Source organism: Triturus cristatus, chromosome 9 (assembly GCF_964204655.1).
Source record: "Triturus cristatus chromosome 9, aTriCri1.1, whole genome shotgun sequence".
NCBI lineage: Eukaryota > Metazoa > Chordata > Amphibia > Caudata > Salamandridae > Triturus > Triturus cristatus.
The window spans coordinates 325,530,384-325,549,809 of NC_140592.1; the positions used below are offsets into that span (position 1 = coordinate 325,530,384).

Here is a 19,426-nt window from a genome sequence, read left to right on the forward strand (position 1 = left end):
CAATCCCATTGGGAATCGCAAACAGTGTTAAACACACTGTTTGTACATTTTATTTTGCGCCTCGCAATATGTGGCTCGCAATTAGTCGCAAATTGCGAGGCGCAAAATAAAATGGTTGTACATCTGGCCCTCTATCTGGAGGCTGAATTTTGGTTAATGTTGTCACACACTAATATTACACGATGACAAGGGCCACCCGCAAGTTGCACTGTTACCTAGTATGTGAATGTAGACCCAAGATCTCCAGTATAGCCAGGCAGCAAGTTCACTGAGGTTGGTGAAGTAGGTGTTCCTCTGCACAGCACACAACACCACCACAAGTGTTATGATAAAGGTCTAAATCCAAATGTCTGGGTGCAAGTCTTTATTAGAAGAAAAAGACAATAAGGACAACACCAACATCCTGTCACGTGGGTGGGTACTCATAAAGCACTTGACCCACTTTCAAAGATACAGAACATCTCAGTAACCCAAGTCCTGAGAATGCAATAATGATGGATGCATTTTAAAGTGACAAGCCAAACCATAAATGTGTTCCTCAAAGTTTCTGAACTCCCACAAACAATGAGTACAAGGGCACTCACAAAATCTTCTTTGACCCCCTTCCCACCTAGTAAAGTTCAGATATTTTACTTCTATGAGGTGAGGTTGAATGGAACGCCTCAAACCTCGTGGGAACGTAAGTGAAGAGGTTTCTACATAAAGAAAAATGTTCTTCCCTTGGAGGAAAAAAAAGTATGTATTTGCAAAGTGTGCTTCATTTACCCAATGTGGAACTTTAGATTGTATGTACACCTGCACTGAGGAAACAGAAGATGACACACAACATTCCCAGTAGAACACCTGCAAAGCCTTGACAGGAACAGCTATCCAGGCGTGCTACTTTGAATGCCTTAAATTCCCCGAAGTTGCCCATTACTCTCATGTGTTGAAGTATGATTACCTCTAAATGGAACATAAAGCTTGCTGAAACTTGAGGGCCATCCAGAAACCTATTGTGGCATTTATAGACACATAACAAAGACTTACACTTTTGAAGGTGAAGAGGCGATTTATGTGCTGCAAAAAATAATTTAGAGAGGGTGGGATGGGCAGAAATGTGTGCTGGTGGTAGTGGAACCCCTCCCAAAAACTGGATGGTGCTTTCCCTGATGACAGGTACTCACTGGATTGTGCTTTCCCTGATGGCAGGTACTCACTGGGAAAACCCTCACTGCAGGGCATTTTCCGGTAGAACATGGCATCGGAAGGCCCACTTACAGCAGATCTTCTGGTGAGTGCTCTGCCCACTGGCTTTATCATGGCGGTAATGGGCAAAGAAATCCTCAAACACTCCCCCAGAGCCTCCGGCATATCGATTTTTGTTTTTCATTTTTCAATTAAAATTACCAGCTGCTTTGTCTACAAAAATCATTTTTAAAAAGTGGCTACATGTCTCCTTTGTCACCACTGTCTGGCAAGCAGGCTGTCACCTTTTTTGCTGAAGGGCACCACCAAGGAGACAAGAACCACTTCAATAAGTAAATAAAAAACTCTCACCTGCTGGGATCTTTAAATACAACAGACACGCAGAGTTAATGTGGTGGCCAACCTCCTAGGGTCTAAATGATCATTTAATTTAATTCCACTTCCTGGACATCACGTGTTATACTTTATCTGTGATCCGAGACTACAACTTCCTCGGAGAGTGAGCTTTGACGCTCAACATTGCTACCCCTTGAGAGTGAAGCATGCAAAGGGAGTAGTAAACAACAATAGCCACCCCTGATATCGACCACTACCCAGAGAAGAGGCCTAACAGGTAGCATTTAGATCTCTACTGACCCACTGGAAGTGATCAAAGGCAAATAGCCAACAATCTGTAAATTGTTTTGCACTACAAGAGGTCTTTGATAAAGGTAGCAAGGGAAAATGTCTGAAAAATACTGTAAATGCCCCATTTATGATACTGTTTTAGCTGTACATATTTATTACAGTACTACTATTCTTGTCATAGCCCCAAATTGAAGTGATCTATTTGATGAGATGGTGTAAAACCGAACACTAAGTACAAACTGGATCCATATCAAAGTTGAAAATGTGCAGACTGAAGGACTTGTATCAGGTCGCGTTAAATCATAAAGACACTTTAATACTAAATAGGAGACAGCCCTGGCCAAGGACATTGTATTGTTGGCAACAGCCCACCGTATCCGGAATGTTTAAAAAGATCAGTAATGCTGCTGAACAAACAAATAATATAGTTTAAATTAAGAAAAGTCTAAATGAAACAATACGAGGTAAACGATTTATGGAACGTGGATTTGACACCAGTTTGCCCAAATAATATACTATCAGAATAGTCATTAAGATCTAGTGTAGTTCTTTGACTCATACACAAACTTCTCACTGGTCATTATACATCTGTTAACACCCCACAGAAGGCAGTAAATCATATTCTTCTTCCAAATCCAAGACCGTTTCAAGAATGTTATCATCGTCTGCTGCTTTTGGTGCTTCCGGCTTTGCTGTGGCTGGATTGCTGCAGTTATCTTCTGCAAAGAGGGACAGGGCTTCCTCTTTGAGGGGGGACGCACAGACTTTGTTTAACATATTTTCGAATTCCAGCTTTCCTGTTAACTCTTCAATAGTCTGAATGCTTGTGTGTTCTGCAGAAAACATAATTATATTATACGATTATGGAAATTTGGCTAAAACGTACATGACCTTCATTAGAGTGTCCCTGATTCACAGTGAAATTGAAGCTTGGATTAGGTATTGTGAACACATCAACTGTAACATTCACCTTGCTGGAGCTATTCCATACTTGGGGAGTGTATTGTGCCTATGCTAAGATTGGATGGTGATATGTTATCTCTTTTAATTTCCTCCTGCATCAATCAATAGGCTCTTGAGTACGTCAAAGGTTATGTCATTCCTTTTTCCTGATATCTAGCTCCGTCCCGGATGCCCATGGTGTATGTTATCTTGTCTCATTTGAAGGTGATCTGTATGGGTGACACTGGGAGAGGATGCACTTGCCTACGTTCATTGTGAAAGTGGGACTGTGCCTGTGAGTCAACTCAGTCCTCACACCCCAAAAACCTCATTTCTAAACATAATGCTTCTAGAAACTATGTACAACCTAATAAATACTCACATATGGCTGAATAGGTTCTACATTCAGGCCATATTATAGTCAGAATCTCTGATATATGGGGGCAACATACAGACCATCTCGCTGGCTACAGGGACATCAACATATTTACACAAACGTAACAACAGCGATCTGGATAGCGGAGCCTCAGGGATATCCGTGTAATTCACGAAGGGAGCCAGCTACTCTCAGTCAGGCCCCAGTGGCCCTTTGATTAATAATAATAATGAGGTTCTTGGCCAGAATTTATTCTTGTTAGCACCAGTACTGGGAGCATCCACCCTCTTGATAAGTACTAGAGGGTTCTCTAACCATCACTATTGACCTGAGAAATTGATAGTAGATGTAAACAGCCTGGTGAGCCAGGTAAATCTTCTGGAGCCATCACAAGCACACCAGTATTTGGTCAAAAGTACACCTGTCTAAATAGTGTCTCGCGTATCTAACTGCATTCCATATCCAAAGTAGCCCTAACTCTCTGGGCAAAGACATGGAGCTACCCTCTTCTAGCTCACTCTCATTTTCCACTCACCTAACTCTCTCATACTTCCTTCCCTTTTCTCATGTCATCCCTTTCTCAGCCAATTCCATTCTTTCTCATACCAAATTCCTTTCAACTCCTTCTTCCTTGCCCAACCTCTCCATCTGTCTCCCATAACCACAGCAACCCCACACCCTCTCCCTTCTGTGCTGCCCCTCACCCCACAACCTCTCCCTATCACTACACTGCCCTTTCCTTCACCCTAACCTTACCTATTTTATCTCGCTCTCCCTCACCTTGCGTCTCTCACCTCTCTCTAATTTCCTCACACTTCTCTTCCTTTCTCAGTTCCTTCCCTCCTACTCTCACCCAACTCATACCACCTCACCCTACGCCCTCATATCTTCCTCATATTTCTTCTTCCCTCTATTTCTGCTCCACTCTTTCTACAGGGCCTCTTTACCCATCTGGCCCTCCCTCATCCCTCCCTCACGTTCTCCCTAATAACTATTCACCGTACTGGTTTTCAGCTTCACGCTTTACTTCTCTTTGCCTCTGTCTCTCTCCCTCCTATCTCTCTGCCCTCTCTCAACCTACCCCATACCATGGGTCACTTATTTTCTTCCCATAAAATCCCTTCCTCATAACTCATAGTGTGCCACTACTCGACTCTACCCCTGCCCACAATTACCCTAGTTTTTCACTACTGTCCAGACATAGCAGTCCTCCTTTCTTAACATTGATCTATCAGTCCTCCTTCATTCTTATGCCAAAAAGACCAATACAGTTTAATCACCATGTGTGCCACCATAGTGTGCCTCTCGGTACCCTGCTCTGTTGCCATATATCCATATCAAACTCACCCGGCAAAACAGTATTGTCCTCCCACAATTCTAAACCTAGTGTTGCACAAGGGATTGGCTTATTTTAATAATTAGTACAACCAAACGTATTGCAGTAGCTATCCTGGTGGGAATTCAACTTTCAGAGGGCCAAATTAAAACAACTATATCGGCAACACTGTTTAATAAAAATATGGATGAAACTAATAAAACAGCTAAATATCACAAGGAAAGTCCTTTAGCTTCTAAAATCCAGAAGTTTCAAAAAGATCTTGCACGATTTGCATGGGAAAAGGTCTATCCATATACCTCAGACAACTCCACACCTCTTGAGTTTAGTCAACAAGGACGTAGTTTCGGATCTGGCTATTTTTCTTCTGGATCGGGCCACTCTACACCAGATTTAGGTTCGTGGTCGAGTGATTCAGAACCAGAAATCGGTAATACAACTAGACCTATGACCAAGAAGAGAGGTCGTGGTAGGTGGAGGGGAAATCCAGACTACAATTTTCAACAACAATGGTGGTCTCCTACCCCCTGGGTTGTCCTACACCACCACAACCACTGATGGCACATTTTCAACCCCCCCAACCATTTAACAACCCTTCTTTTTTATGGCAGGGTCGTGGGAGGTCCAGAGGCAGAAGGAGACATCAGATCCAGGTGCATTGGAACCTGCCCCCTTTCCCGTTAACCACACCCAGCAAGAGCAAGTTAACACTACTACCGGGGACAAGCAGGGAAATGACTTGATCGTCAACCTGACTTATTGCAACCTCCGTGTGGATGAATTGGCCCTACTCAATATAGGACTTGGTTTTGTGCCCTCACATGTAGGTGATCCTTTTGTGATCTACCAAGAACTATCTCAGTTTTGTAGGAAGATTTGACTGAATTTTTTCTTTTCTGATAAACAGAACGTAATGGCAACATATCAACTGACCAACACCACCTTGTGTAATAAATCTACATTTACGCCGCTTTCACATCTCATACCTTCAGAGGTTATCACCTTTGAGAAGGCTGTTATGCAGGATGTGAACTCGGGCCTTTCGATGACAAAATCCTCTTTCTGTAATCTGTCCAAAAGAGAACATAGGGCACTCCTCGAGCTCAGCTCTGACACTACCATAACGATCAAGCCTGCCGATAAAAGCGGTGCGATCATTGTTATGGACTCCACCTCCTATAGAGATGAATACCGCAGACAGTAGTCAATGAGCAGTGCATATCACCTTCTCAAGGCTGACCCTACCAAACGCCTCATGGAAACCATAACTACATCAGGTACAGAAGCGAAAGAACAAGGGTGAATCACTAACAAAGAAGCTGCATTTTTGGTTAAAAGGGATCATGTTATCCCTTATTTTTTTGTTCTCCGAAAAATTCATAAAGCCCAGAGACCTCCAACGGGGCATCCAATAATTTCGGGGATAGGTTCGTTACTTTAGCCTCCCTCCCAATTTGTTGATTTCTTTCTACGCCCATTGGTGCGGGCCATGCCAACGTTTCTACAAGACACCAAATCTGTCCTTAATGTGCTTTAGGATATTGATTTCAACAAAGACACAGATTTTCTCATATCTTTTGACGTCGAGTTATTATTTACTTGCATCCCTCAAGATCAAACACTCTAAACAATAGAATCCCTATTGAGATCACAGGGCATTATTTCAGGACACCAATTCCATTTATTATGAATTGTGCGTCTACTTGCTAAAAAAGGTCCCATCTTAACTTGTCTTTTTGGGGTAGAGTACAGGCAGTGAAAATGATTATAGTGACCCGTTTCACTTATGTTTTAGGTATGTTGCCTTTGACAGCTACAATATCAATATTGCGAGATATTGACAAAGGTATTAAAACCTTTATTTGGGGATCCCTGAGACCTAGACTTAAAATCTCAAAATTGATTGCTCACAGGCGATATGGGGGTCTTAGTTTACCGTGTATTGAGCATTACTATACAGCCCTCCATTTATCTCAATTGGTTTATCTTTGGCCCAGGCAGGATGATCCCCCACTATGGGTTCTCATTGAAAGACAAACTGTACGGGCAAATTCAGGTTTGCACATGTTTTACACTCATAAATCACCTGCTTCACAAACTTCTAACCCTATTATTCAATCTATGCTTAGATTTGGATACATGCCCACAAACTCCTTAAGAGTGACCCAGGACTGCATGGAAAGCCTCCAATATGGCATAACACAGATATTAGAATAGATAAAAGGACTATATACTGGGATATATGGGAGAGAGCAAGTATTCTATTGTTGGATAACTTACTCACTTTAGAAGAGCTTAAAACCTTTGAAATGCTTCAGATAGCATTTCAACTCCCTGCCTTCCCAAGAGGGGGACAACTTACAACTAAAACAAGCCCTATCTTGTAGACTAGGACCATTTCCTTGGATAGTTGAGGATTCCCCAGTGTTACAATACTTCAAAGGCGCAGTCTCTGATTTTATAATCTCATAGTGCATAAATGACACTCATACCCATTACTAGCACAACTTCATGTCAAATGGCAAAGGTTAATTACTGTAGCTTATTCCGATGAGGAATGGGAGGATGTTATTATGAACATGGATAAGGGAATCAGAGAGGCCAGAATGAAATGTACTCTTTTCCTAATTTTTCATAACTGGTACTGGACACCACAAAAACTCAAGTCTGCAGGTTTACTACACCAATCTGCCTGTTGGAGGTGCCCACTGGAGGACTGCGATATACTACACATTTTATTCCGATGCCCAATTTGAAGGAATATTGGTCTTCCATAACTGCCTCTCTACACAGAGCTATACAAGTGTCCATTCCTTTAACAGAAAAATTAGTTCTATTACATGATGTTACTGATCTTCCAAATCTCACAAACCATACAAGACGATTGATAGCTATTGCACTCACTGTAGGGAACATTTTTATTTTAAGACATTAGAGAACACCACAATGCTCTACACATGATGAATGGCTTATTGAAATGTATAAACTAGCATCATATGAAAAACTCATTTATAGATTGCAGGACAATGTTAGAACTTTCATCAAAATTTGGAACCCCTTTCTAGCTAATTAATATTCTATTTCTGGTAATATTTCAGCTTTTTCTTCTACTTAGGAAATACAATAAGGGAATCACTTATTTTTTCATTTCCTTATTAATTCATTACAATCATTATTTATATTCATGTTGTTGATGTTATCATTAGGACTGTTGATGCTTTAGCCAGTAACACTGTTATTTGAATTAGGACTTACTGTTCACCTATTGGAAATTGTTGAGTTAGTGGAAATATCTTCATTTGAAATATTATATTTGTATGATATTATCGCTACTATCTTCCAGCTATCTATGATACATGGTTTACTACGTAGTGTTTACTAGCTTTATCATCTCCTCCCTAATCCACCTTTCCTATTTCTTCCTTTCCAGGTTTTATGAGTACCTCAACTATTGTATCTTTTCATAGCTGTATTATCTTTTTTATATTTAGAAATCTGAGAAGATAACATTTCATAGTGATTTATTGTGTGGCCATAATTTGATTTGTTTATACTCCTTTTTTTATTTTTATGTATTGTTTATAAACTGACATACTTCTCAATAAAAATATACCCCAAAAAAAAGAAAAACAAAAACAGAGTACACAAGTGGCTTTTGGTACTCTACGTTTTGCACTTTTTTGGTCCTGATGAAGGCCACTGCATCCCTACGGGAGCATTAGGCTGAAACCTGTCGACCTTTTTCCACCAGGCTTTGACAGATTGAATTCCCCTCTGTCACAGCTATTTTATTTTAATCCAAGCCGGTGTAAGCAATATTAAATTGGTTGGCCTGTATTAAGCTAGTTTTAATCAACTTCAAATTTTTCACTTAGCCCCCTTCCCATACCTTGCTCATCTAGAGGTCTAGTCTACCTCATTATCTCCTTCAGAACATCCCTGAGCTCCTCCCTCTCAGTGAGGGGGTTGTAGCCTGCACTACGACTAGGTTTGCAGCGCAATGAGATCTCCTACGATGAAGCTTGCCACCCTCGGATGGGTGAGAGGAATCGTCTATATAAAGGGATACCCCAATACTTTATTGATGTATTAGACTAAGTGACCAGGTATTGTGTTTTCTAGTTATAGTGTGGAGAATCGGTCCCAGTTGGTCTATGAAATTTCCTCAGGTCCTCTTCTTTTTTGTGTGTATCGTATTGTATACAAATGTCTTTCTATTCCCTACTATTGAGCCTCCTCCTTCTTACCTCTTTATTTTGTTTTTTTCATGCACTCTTAGTTCAGCTTTTTGTTTGAGGTCACCCTCGTCTGCCCGCACAATTTGCATATGCACTGCTATCCTTACCTCTTGTGCACAGCTTACGCATCTGACCTGCAGTTCCCAGTATCTTCTTCCTCTCTTCACTTGAAGTGTTTTCACCCATTTATCCATACTCCTGCTACAGTCAGCTTTGAAAGCATGATAATAATGCATGACTAAAGCCTAATTCTTCAAGAATAAAGGGATCTCTCAAACTTGCATTAGCTACATGGGTTGTGTAACTCTTTGCAGGCCTTCCTATGCCTAGGTCGATCTTGTCACTGTCCCAGCTTTGACGTATGTTAAAACCAACCCTTCTGTTGCTAAAACATTTTCTAAACTACTCAATCACAATTTCCTATGCTCTTTGTTTTCTTGAGTGCTCTATATGCGGCTTTGAATGTGAAAGACCGTCAATAAAAATCCTCATACTGCTGCAGGAAAGTTTACTTTCCATCAAATCCTGTAGAGTATTTTTCTCACGTTTGTATCTTACAAAACATGCTAATACTTTAGCTATGAAAGTGTAAACATGCACATAAAACAAGACCTTTAAAAAAGCATCTTTAATTTAAATGGGTATTTAATTGGCCAAAGGATAATTATGTGGATAGGTGGTCTGCAGCTAAATTAGAGTAAATGCACAACTGTTGTGTGAACAAGCCTTTCGTATACTCAAACCGGTCGACATACAGAGATCTTGAGATTCACATGTTAGGCTTAAGAAAATCATCAAGATTTACATTTTATTTTGCATTCTTGTACTTGTAGTTCTGATTTTCTATTAGGAAAATCAAAGAACCAAGCCTGGACACCTGACAATTGTGTTATACAGACCTAGTAAACATATATAGCTGCTTCAAAGAACCATGCCAGTTTCACAAGTCAGACTTAATTGATGGTTTTGAGCCTTGGGATTACTGTAAAATCAATCAGAATTGCAAAGTGATTTGACCAAAGTATGGGATAAGAAGGGAAGATGTAACCCTGTAGTTATTAATGAAGATACAATCCAGCATAATGCTTTCATCGTGGGTGGAGCTTGTGACCAACTGGAACAGGCCAATGGATAAAAAAAGGAAATCCTTAGTCAGGTTAGTGGAAGCATTGTTTCGTCAAATGGGACATTCAGATAACAAGGCAACATTAATGTGAACAGTGTGTAATGGTATGTAAAATCACTGCTGTTAAATTATTGCTGTGTCAAGGGGAGGGCAAATGGTGGATGGTGAGGAAGGAATATACTTCTTCGACCTGTTGCAGACAAGGCACATTGATGCTCATCAAATCCAGGGGACACGTGGAAACAATGTTAATTTGTAGGATAGACAGATCTATGGAATTTATTATGTGCAAATGGCAGCAGTTTGGAAAAGTATCTACAAGGACTGGGTCAGTTTCAAACATATAGAAAAGATCTAAATTGTGCAAGATTACTACATCTACATCATGAACCATTATCGGGAACTAAGTAAGCCTGGGCGTTGAACTACGCTCCGTTCGCGGAGCTTGCGAAGTTTTGGTAACTTCGCGCTTCGCGTAGAGCGCGAAGTTGCAGATTGCTACGCAATCTAGCGCGTAGCGTAGTAAATTTGCTTCCTCGCGCGCTCAATATTCATTCTCGCGCGCGCGGTAATGTCTTACCTTGATTCTGCGATCGCCAACTTGCTTTTCTGTCTGTTTGCGAGCGCCACGAGATTTGTACTATGGCTGCCCAAGCCCGCGAGAGTGTGCGCCCCCGAACACGTCATTGGTGCGCGCGAACTGACTTCCGGCGGCTGTTTTGGTAAGATCGCGATCCCGAACATGGAAAAACTGCAATCTGGCAAAGAATATCTCGCGAGCTTCATAAAACCTTCTCTAAAATGATCATTTTGCTCAGAAAACTCCTCAGATTGTGATCTTGCTGTAGTCTTTGTGTAAGAAAGAGTCCTTTAATTTTTTTAACACTTTTTTTTCAAGAGGAAGGAAGTGCCCCTGACACTACAACTTCCTGTTCCTGTCCAGCAGGCTCCTCCCACGTGCTTTGTGCATGTGTTGTTCACTTTCATTTGGATTTGGAGCTGGAAGGATCACTTTTTGTGTCTGTCTGCTGCATCACACCATTTTTTTTTATTTATTTGAGGAATTTTTGATTTGAGATTTAATTTACGACAAGTAAGTTGGAGAATTGGTGTTTTTGTTTCATTGGGGCTTGTTTGTACCTACATTTTTCTGGGATTTTTATTGTTTTTAAAAATTATTGTTGTGGTGGGTGGCCTGTACTACTTTCAATATGGGCCTAGTTGTTTTTCTCTGCAATTTCAGCCAGTAGGGTACCCATGGGTCCATGTTTTGTGGTGTCTGTAGAATTTCTACATCATGTAGGGCATGGATGGCATAGGATTGAAATGCTAAACGTGGCTGTGGTGTATTTCACTGTTGGTGTGTGTGTGTGATTTACCTTTGTTGGATGTGTGTGCTTGTGGCCTAGTAGTCTTCCACTAGGCCCAGAGGTAGTCAGCCTCCAAGCTGTGGTGCGTGATTTTAAATGTACAGTTGGTGTTGTCTGGTGATTTTCCTTTACTCCATGGATGGCTTTGGATTTTGTTGCAAAAGGTGTGTTTGGGGTGCAATAGCATTTTTTGGGTGTGTGCTAAACAAATTGGGCTATTTTGGCCTGCATTTAAGGCAAGGGATTCAGCTCGCGAACTTTCGGTAACTCTGCACAGCGCGACAACGCGGACTTACAGTTTTCGTCATTTTTGCGCTCGCAATATGCGTGTTCGCGCACGCGAGAAAGCCTTTTTGTACAGTTCGCGATCCCGAACACGCAGCTTTTGCAATCTGGCAAACAATATCTCGCGAGCGACATAGACCCTTCTCGAAAACGCTTTTTTGTGCATTTCTGCACAAAAAACTCCTCAGGCTGTCATTGAGCTGTAGGTTTGGAGCAGGGAGAAGCTGTTATTTGTCTGGAAAACATTTTTATGAGAGGGAATAAGTTCCACAGACACTACAACTTCCTCTTCCTTTCCTTTCCAATCACTTTTTGTGTGTTATTGTGGTGGGGGGGCTGAGCATGTGTGTGGCGGCCATTTTAGGAAGGCATGCATTGTGCCTTTGCCATAGGCGTCCATTGACTGTCTCCCATTTCTTGTGGTTGTTGTGGGTGTGTGGCGGCCATTTTGTGAAGCCATCCAAGCAGTGTGCTTGCTTTTGCCATCCGGTTCCAAGCTTGTGGCCTAGTAGTCTTCCACTAGGCCCAGAGGTAGTCAGCCTCCAAGCTGTGGTGCGTGATTTTAAATGTACAGTTGGTGTTGTCTGGTGATTTTCCTTTACTCCATGGATGGCTTTGGATTTTGTTGCAAAAGGTGTGTTTGGGGTGCAATAGCATTTTTTGGGTGTGTGCTAAACAAATTGGGCTATTTTGGCCTGCATTTAAGGCAAGGGATTCAGCTCGCGAACTTTCGGTAACTCTGCACAGCGCGACAACGCGGACTTACAGTTTTCGTCATTTTTGCGCTCGCAATATGCGTGTTCGCGCACGCGAGAAAGCCTTTTTGTGCAGTTCGCGATCCCGAACACGCAGCTTTTGCAATCTGGCAAACAATATCTCGCGAGCAACATAGACCCTTCTCGAAAACGCTTTTTTGTGCATTTCTGCACAAAAAACTCCTCAGGCTGTCATTGAGCTGTAGGTTTGGAGCAGGGAGAAGCTGTTATTTGTCTGGAAAACATTTTTATGAGAGGGATTAAGTTCCACAGACACTACAACTTCCTCTTCCTGTCCTTTCCAATCACTTTTTGTGTGTTATTGTGGTGGGGGGGCTGAGCATGTGTGTGGCGGCCATTTTAGGAAGGCATGCATTGTGCCTTTGCCATAGGCGTCCATTGACTGTCTCCCATTTCTTGTGGTTGTTGTGGGTGTGTGGCGGCCATTTTGTGAAGCCATCCAAGCAGTGTGCTTGCTTTTGCCATCCGGTTCCAAGCTTGTGGCCTAGTAGTCTTCCACTAGGCCCAGAGGTAGTCAGCCTCCAAGCTGTGGTGCGTGATTTTAAATGTACAGTTGGTGTTGTCTGGTGATTTTCCTTTACTCCATGGATGGCTTTGGATTTTGTTGCAAAAGGTGTGTTTGGGGTGCAATAGCATTTTTTGGGTGTGTGCTAAACAAATTGGGCTATTTTGGCCTGCATGTAAGGCAAGGGATTCAGCTCGCGAACGGCCATTTTAGGAAGGCATGCATTGTGCCTTTGCCATAGGCGTCCATTGACTGTCTCCCATTTCTTGTGGTTGTTGTGGGTGTGTGGCGGCCATTTTGTGAAGCCATCCAAGCAGTGTGCTTGCTTTTGCCATCCGGTTCCAAGCTTGTGGCCTAGTAGTCTTCCACTAGGCCCAGAGGTAGTCAGCCTCCAAGCTGTGGTGCGTGATTTTAAATGTACAGTTGGTGTTGTCTGGTGATTTTCCTTTACTCCATGGATGGCTTTGGATTTTGTTGCAAAAGGTGTGTTTGGGGTGCAATAGCATTTTTTGGGTGTGTGCTAAACAAATTGGGCTATTTTGGCCTGCATTTAAGGCAAGGGATTCAGCTCGCGAACTTTCGGTAACTCTGCACAGCGCGACAACGCGGACTTACAGTTTTCGTCATTTTTGCGCTCGCAATATGCGTGTTCGCGCACGCGAGAAAGCCTTTTTGTACAGTTCGCGATCCCGAACACGCAGCTTTTGCAATCTGGCAAACAATATCTCGCGAGCAACATAGACCCTTCTCGAAAACGCTTTTTTGTGCATTTCTGCACAAAAAACTCCTCAGGCTGTCATTGAGCTGTAGGTTTGGAGCAGGGAGAAACTGTTATTTGTCTGGAAAACATTTTTATGAGAGGGATTAAGTTCCACAGACACTACAACTTCCTCTTCCTGTCCTTTCCAATCACTTTTTGTGTGTTATTGTGGTGGGGGGGCTGAGCATGTGTGTGGCGGCCATTTTAGGAAGGCATGCATTGTGCCTTTGCCATAGGCGTCCAAACTTGTGGCCTAGTCGTACAGTAGGCCCAGGGGTACAACTCAGCAATCATCACGGCGGGTTTTTTTTCCTTGCTATTCTTCTTCCTAAGTGTACACTACACAGTACAAATACAACAGGATCCCTGGCCTTGTCAGTCTCTTAATGGCTGGCTATACTGTTGATGTTGTTCACTGACTGCATGAAATTTAATAATTGTGATGACCACCCACGAGACACTAATAAATTATATATTATATTATGGATCTTTTGACTGATGTTCTTCTGGCTTTTTTGCTTTTAGGTGCACAAAAGACAGAGCTGTGTCATCATCATCCACTGTTGTGGTGCCAGACCGACGTCCTGCTGCTGTAGTGTACACAACGTGACGTGTCAGTGACCTGACCAGGCATCTCTGCAACTTGTGCAACTGAGTGCTGTTTTGACATCTGTTGAAGATGCCCCCAAAGAAAGCAGGTAGCAGGTCCTCCGGTACCAAGAAAGTTGCCATGGAGAAGAAGGAACAGAAGAAGAAGGAAGTGTCACTTAAGTCTGGTGTGCCTCCCAAAACCTTTTTTGGTTCAACAAAAATGAGGCCTGCAGCAGCGGTGTCGGGGGGGCAAGCTGGGGGCAGCACCTCCACATCAGTGGGCCCAACCCACTAACCCATGCCCAAGCAGATGAGTGTGGAAGAGGTAGCCAGCCTTATGGTAGAAAGCAGTGATGCTGAGCCTGAACTAAACTTATCGCTATCTCAAAGTAGTACACAATCAACGCAGGAGGGAACATCATCAACACAGCAGATAAGTGGTCAACAGCCGCAGCTACCGCCCGCAATAGTAGCTGTTCCTCCTGAAGTAGGGGCAGTTCAGGAAATTGAGCCTCATGCAGAGGAAGAAGAGGAAGCCACTCCTTTAGAAGTTGCATTGGCTTTTAAATCCCCAGCAAGGAAAAGGAGGGCTAGTACATCAAGTTCTTCACCAAGCCCCCCTTCTGATGATCTAGATGTCACTTGGAAGCCACAAACAGAGTCTGAGAGGGAAACACATCACAAGAGCAGGCATGGCAAAAGGAAGGTTCCAGAAAGCCTTACACTTATGGATGTTGATGTAGAAGAGCAGGTTGATGATGATGATGATGATGAGCCAGTCATCACAAACATCACTCCCGGGCCTGAGGAGATGGAGAGCAACATTTTTACATTATCCAAAATGGATGCGAGGGATGTAGCACGCATACCTCCAACACAGGTAACACCAACACGACCTCCAGCTTCCATATTTACATTAGCAAAGGGCCGGCAGCGTCCTACATCCAGCACAACAAGCACCACCTCAGCAGAAGTAGGTAGTGGTCCTGCACAGAGTCAAATTCAACACACACCCTCCAGTTCATCCGGCATTGGAAGTGGGAGTGGCACCTCCAGCAGGAGACAAAAGTTAAGCTCCCCAGTGTGGGACTACTTTACGGTTAGCCCAAAGGAGGAGAACATTGCTGTATGCTCCGTTTGTCATTCCTCTGTTAGCCGTGGAAAGCTTGGTACAAACTATGGTACCGGAGGCCAAATGACCCATCTGAAAAAACACCACGCAATCCAGTGGGAGGAGCACCTTAGGCTCATCAAAACTGGAACCATTGCTGTTGGGCATAAACGAGTAGAAAGTCCGCTCACGGTGGAACAGGAAGAAGAGGGAGACATTCTCTGTGCTAGTGGTACACAAAGTAGCCCTGTCCCCAGCACTGCAGTGGTAACGCCCACATCCTCAGCCACATCTCATTGGCACAAGAGTAAGAGCCAGCCTGAGACACCAAGGAGTACTGCTGGGCCAAAAAGTGCGACGTCGACCACAGGAAGGAATACCATGCAGCCTACCATTCTTAGCATGTTTAGTAGGCCCGAGTGGCAGTACGAACGCAATCACCCAATAGCACGTTTGTACAATGCTAAGCTGGCAAAAATGTTAGCACTGGACCTTCTCCCTTTTTCTTTTGTTGAAGGGGTGGGTTTTCTTCAGTTTGTGACCACCATCTGCCCAAAATGGAAAGTTCCCAGCCGCTACTATTTTGCAAGAGTTGCTGTTCCAGCACTACATCACGACGTGCTGGAATTGCTTGGAAAAGCCTTAAAACAGAGTGCTGTTCAGAGTATACACCTGACAACAGACATGTGGACCAGTTGCCAAGCCACTGATTACATGTGCATCACTGCACACTGGGTCTCTTTTTCGGGTGTTAAAGATAAGATATCTGACGGCGTTGTTGACACCGCTGAGATTTTTAAAGACACTCGCAAACATGCAACTGTAGCCATGTTTGCAATGGAGAAATCTCATACTGCTGCTAACATTTTGGATGAGTTTAACAGCAAGGTGTTTGAGTGGCTGCGACCAAGAGGTCTTACCATTGGTTTTGTTGCCACGGACAATGGCAGTAATGTAGTTCGGGCCATGAAAGATGGTGGGTATTTCAGGGTGCCATGTTTGGCACACTGCATTAACATTGTTGTGCAAGACTTTCTGAAAAATTAAAGCAAAGTCAGCAGCTTACTGACCACCTGCAGAAGAATATGCACACATTTCAACCATTCTTTTAAAGCCCGGAAGGAGCTGAGGGTGATTCAACGTGAGCATAAAATGCCAGTCAAAGCACTCATCCAAGAGGTGCCAACACGTTGAAACTCAACGTATTACATGCTTGAGCGTCTGTTTGAGCAGTACATACCACTTAATGCTTATGTCATGAAAAGGTCAGGGGATCCTACAGTGAAAGGCATGAGAGTTGAGATGACCCAATGGGACCTTGTCAAAAGCCTGACAGAGATGCTACTTCCTTTTGAGGTCTTCGCCCGTGAAGTGAGCCGGGAGGACTGTACTATGGGCCAAGCTATCCCATTGTTGTACATGCTAGAGCAACAGCTGAAGGAGGTGGCAGAAATGTACGCAGATGTGGATGACAAAGTAGAAGCACATTCTTTGGCAGACACCTTATCCGATCGCTTATCTCACAATACAAGGATTCAAAATAACATTCTGTCAGATCCACATTACATTACTGCCTCAATTTTGGATCCACGTTACAAATTATTGCTGCGCAGTAATGAAGTCATTCCTTTTTCAGAAGTGAATGTTGCCCAGTACAAAACTTTGATAGCTGAGGAAGCCACTGAGTTTGAAAACGAAAGGATCTTCATTAAAGGCCCGCCCCTCCAGGGCAGAAAAAGTACTGCAGGGCACCCAGAACGAAGTTCTACTTCAGAAGCCAAGAGCAGTGCGTTTGCCTCCCAGCAGTCAACACTGCCAGCAGCAATAACATCAACAGCACCAACAGGATCATCAGGCACATTTACAAAAACGGCAGGTGATTGGTTTCTACGGAAAGGGTATTGCACATCAATGACTGATGCAAAGGCAAAAGAGGCCCAGGAAATCGGAGCACCCCTGAACATTGAGCGGATGGTTCAGGCCTATCTAGATGACACAACAGAGGTCTACATGGAGCAAAGCCCATTGGTGTATTGGTATGGGAAAAGAAGCCAATGGCCAGTGCTCAGCAGGCTGGCGATAAAGTATGTGGCTTGCCCTGTTGCAAGTGTCTCTTCAAAGCGTGTTTTCAGTGCTGCTGGTGCCATTGTTACTGTCAAAAGGACCAGTCTCTCGCCCAAAAGTGTTGAGAGGTTAACCATGATCAAAATGAATCAACACTTTATACCACCGGAGTACAAAATACGTGAATCACAGGAGGAAGAGGAGAGTGACTTTGATGACATAAGTAGTGGATTGTTAGACGTACTGCTGTCCGAACCACCAGAGTTTGAGGACGAGCTCCTCTTCCCTGACAACTAGGCTTTCAAATTGTTCTCCCTTCCTTTATTTGTGTGTGACTGTGTGTATCTGTTTTTCTGGTTCAAAATCTACATTCACAACAAAGCCATCAACAGTCTCCTTTTTTTATTTCCCTATTGGAGTTGCACGTCTGTGCATAACTGTCCACTCCACTCCTCAGGGTCCTGCTCCATGTTCCTTACTCTCCCTAAGTACATTTCAAGCAAGTCAGACATTGGATGGAGATGGAGAATAGTACAATACATGTTGCCTCTAACAGTCCCTCCATAAGAAGTGAAACGTGACTCCACCTATATTCCATTTTGTTTCCAATCCGAAAGAAACTCATCACTGACTGGCAGAAGGCTAGGCAGGCATCAGATCAGACAGCCAAAGAGAACACCAAGACAGGTAATGAGTGATTATTGTGAATGATGGTGGCATGCATTGCATTGGATGCTGGCTGACTACGAAGAATTGTGCATGCCATGAAGTAGAACTATACTAGTTTATCGACAAAGTACAAGTGACTCAGGTGTGGTGACAGTTAATGTTTCCTTGTTGTTTAATAATGACCACATTGTACTCCTACCACTGCAGGTGCCGGCCAATATCCGTTGCAATTTGGTAATATGGAATATATTATAAACTTAATCAGTCACTACAGACTGAGTTGGTGTTGGAGAATACGTACCACACGGTCACCATCATTGAGGATGCTGAGCATACTATCTTTGCACACAGTCAGTTGGATTGGAGAAAATTTATGGAATAACGGCGTTTCATGGGCTGACATAAAAGGTAAAAAGTTTGAACAAGAACCACAGCAGACCTAGGCTAGATGTCCGTGTAGTGGTGTGGACTGGAGTAGAGTGTAGTGGTATGACGGACAGTGGCGCATTGATTTAGTCACTTCATTGGGAAAATTCTAGGTTGCTGCAGTGCATTTGACATTTCTCTGGCTCGGTCAAAATGTAAGTAAGGGGTAGGGTGCCCGGCCTGTGCCGCGGTTCTCCTGTTCTGTGGCTGTGCTGGCTCCTGAATCCTGTCCCGTTGTTGTTGTACCTTAATGCTTGCTGTAGAGTAGACACACTATGTAGCCTATCCAAGCTGCCTCAGTCTGAAAGTGTTCTCTCCAGAGTGTTGTCTTGCACTCCACTGTAATTGAGTTTATTGTTGTAAAGGCTGTAATTTTTCAATACCCCGTTTGTTTTTCCATCTACACTTACAGGCCGGCCGGCCCTTTACCCTGTGCTACAGTGGGAGAAACGACTCACACGTACCTTACCAATACGCATCAGGCAGGCAGTGATACCCAAGATTGATGTGCGGAGTGTCCATGGAAGGGAGGACCAAGAAGAATGACGAGAATGATGCAACTCCTCATTTGGACCAGGATTATACAGTAACTTTAGTATCATCATTCGTCTTTACATTTATTTGCTTGCTTTTTTCTCTTTAATCATTACGACTGTGTGTTGTGGTTTGTTTGTTAATTGATCCAACTTTTTTTTAGTTTCCTTAGCTAGCTTGAAAAATGAAAGTAAGCCCGGTAGAGCATGTAATTGGGTTCGGTATGAGCTCTGAGGGCGTCAGACAGGCAAGGCAAATTTCAATTTCGTCCCTGACTGTACTGTCTCATTGGGTCATAGTAGTTATAGTACAACTCATTATCTCATTAACCATCAAGTTATCCTCCTCAGCATGCATGCATTTGCTTTCTCTCACTTCATACTTTGATTTCTTTGATAATGGATCATGGTCGTCTTACAAGATTGTGTTTTACTTTTGTTGTGTCCATGCATATTGTCTGTTTTTCTTTCTCAAACCTTTCCCAAAACCCCACTTCCCATCC

The 19,426-nt window shown here is 43.1% G+C and overlaps 1 protein-coding gene across 1 annotated transcript in view; it reads right to left on the minus strand.

Annotated features, from left to right (window-relative positions):
• Positions 1 to 349: 349 nt before the first annotated feature.
• Positions 350 to 19,426, minus strand: part of C9H3orf62 (chromosome 9 C3orf62 homolog) — a 230,713-nt gene continuing 211,636 nt past the window's right edge. The window contains exon 4 of the mRNA XM_085627711.1: positions 350 to 2,648. Within this exon, the coding sequence (XP_085483837.1) occupies positions 2,407 to 2,648 (242 nt within the window). The 3' untranslated portion in view covers positions 350 to 2,406. The remainder of the gene's footprint in view (positions 2,649 to 19,426) is intronic.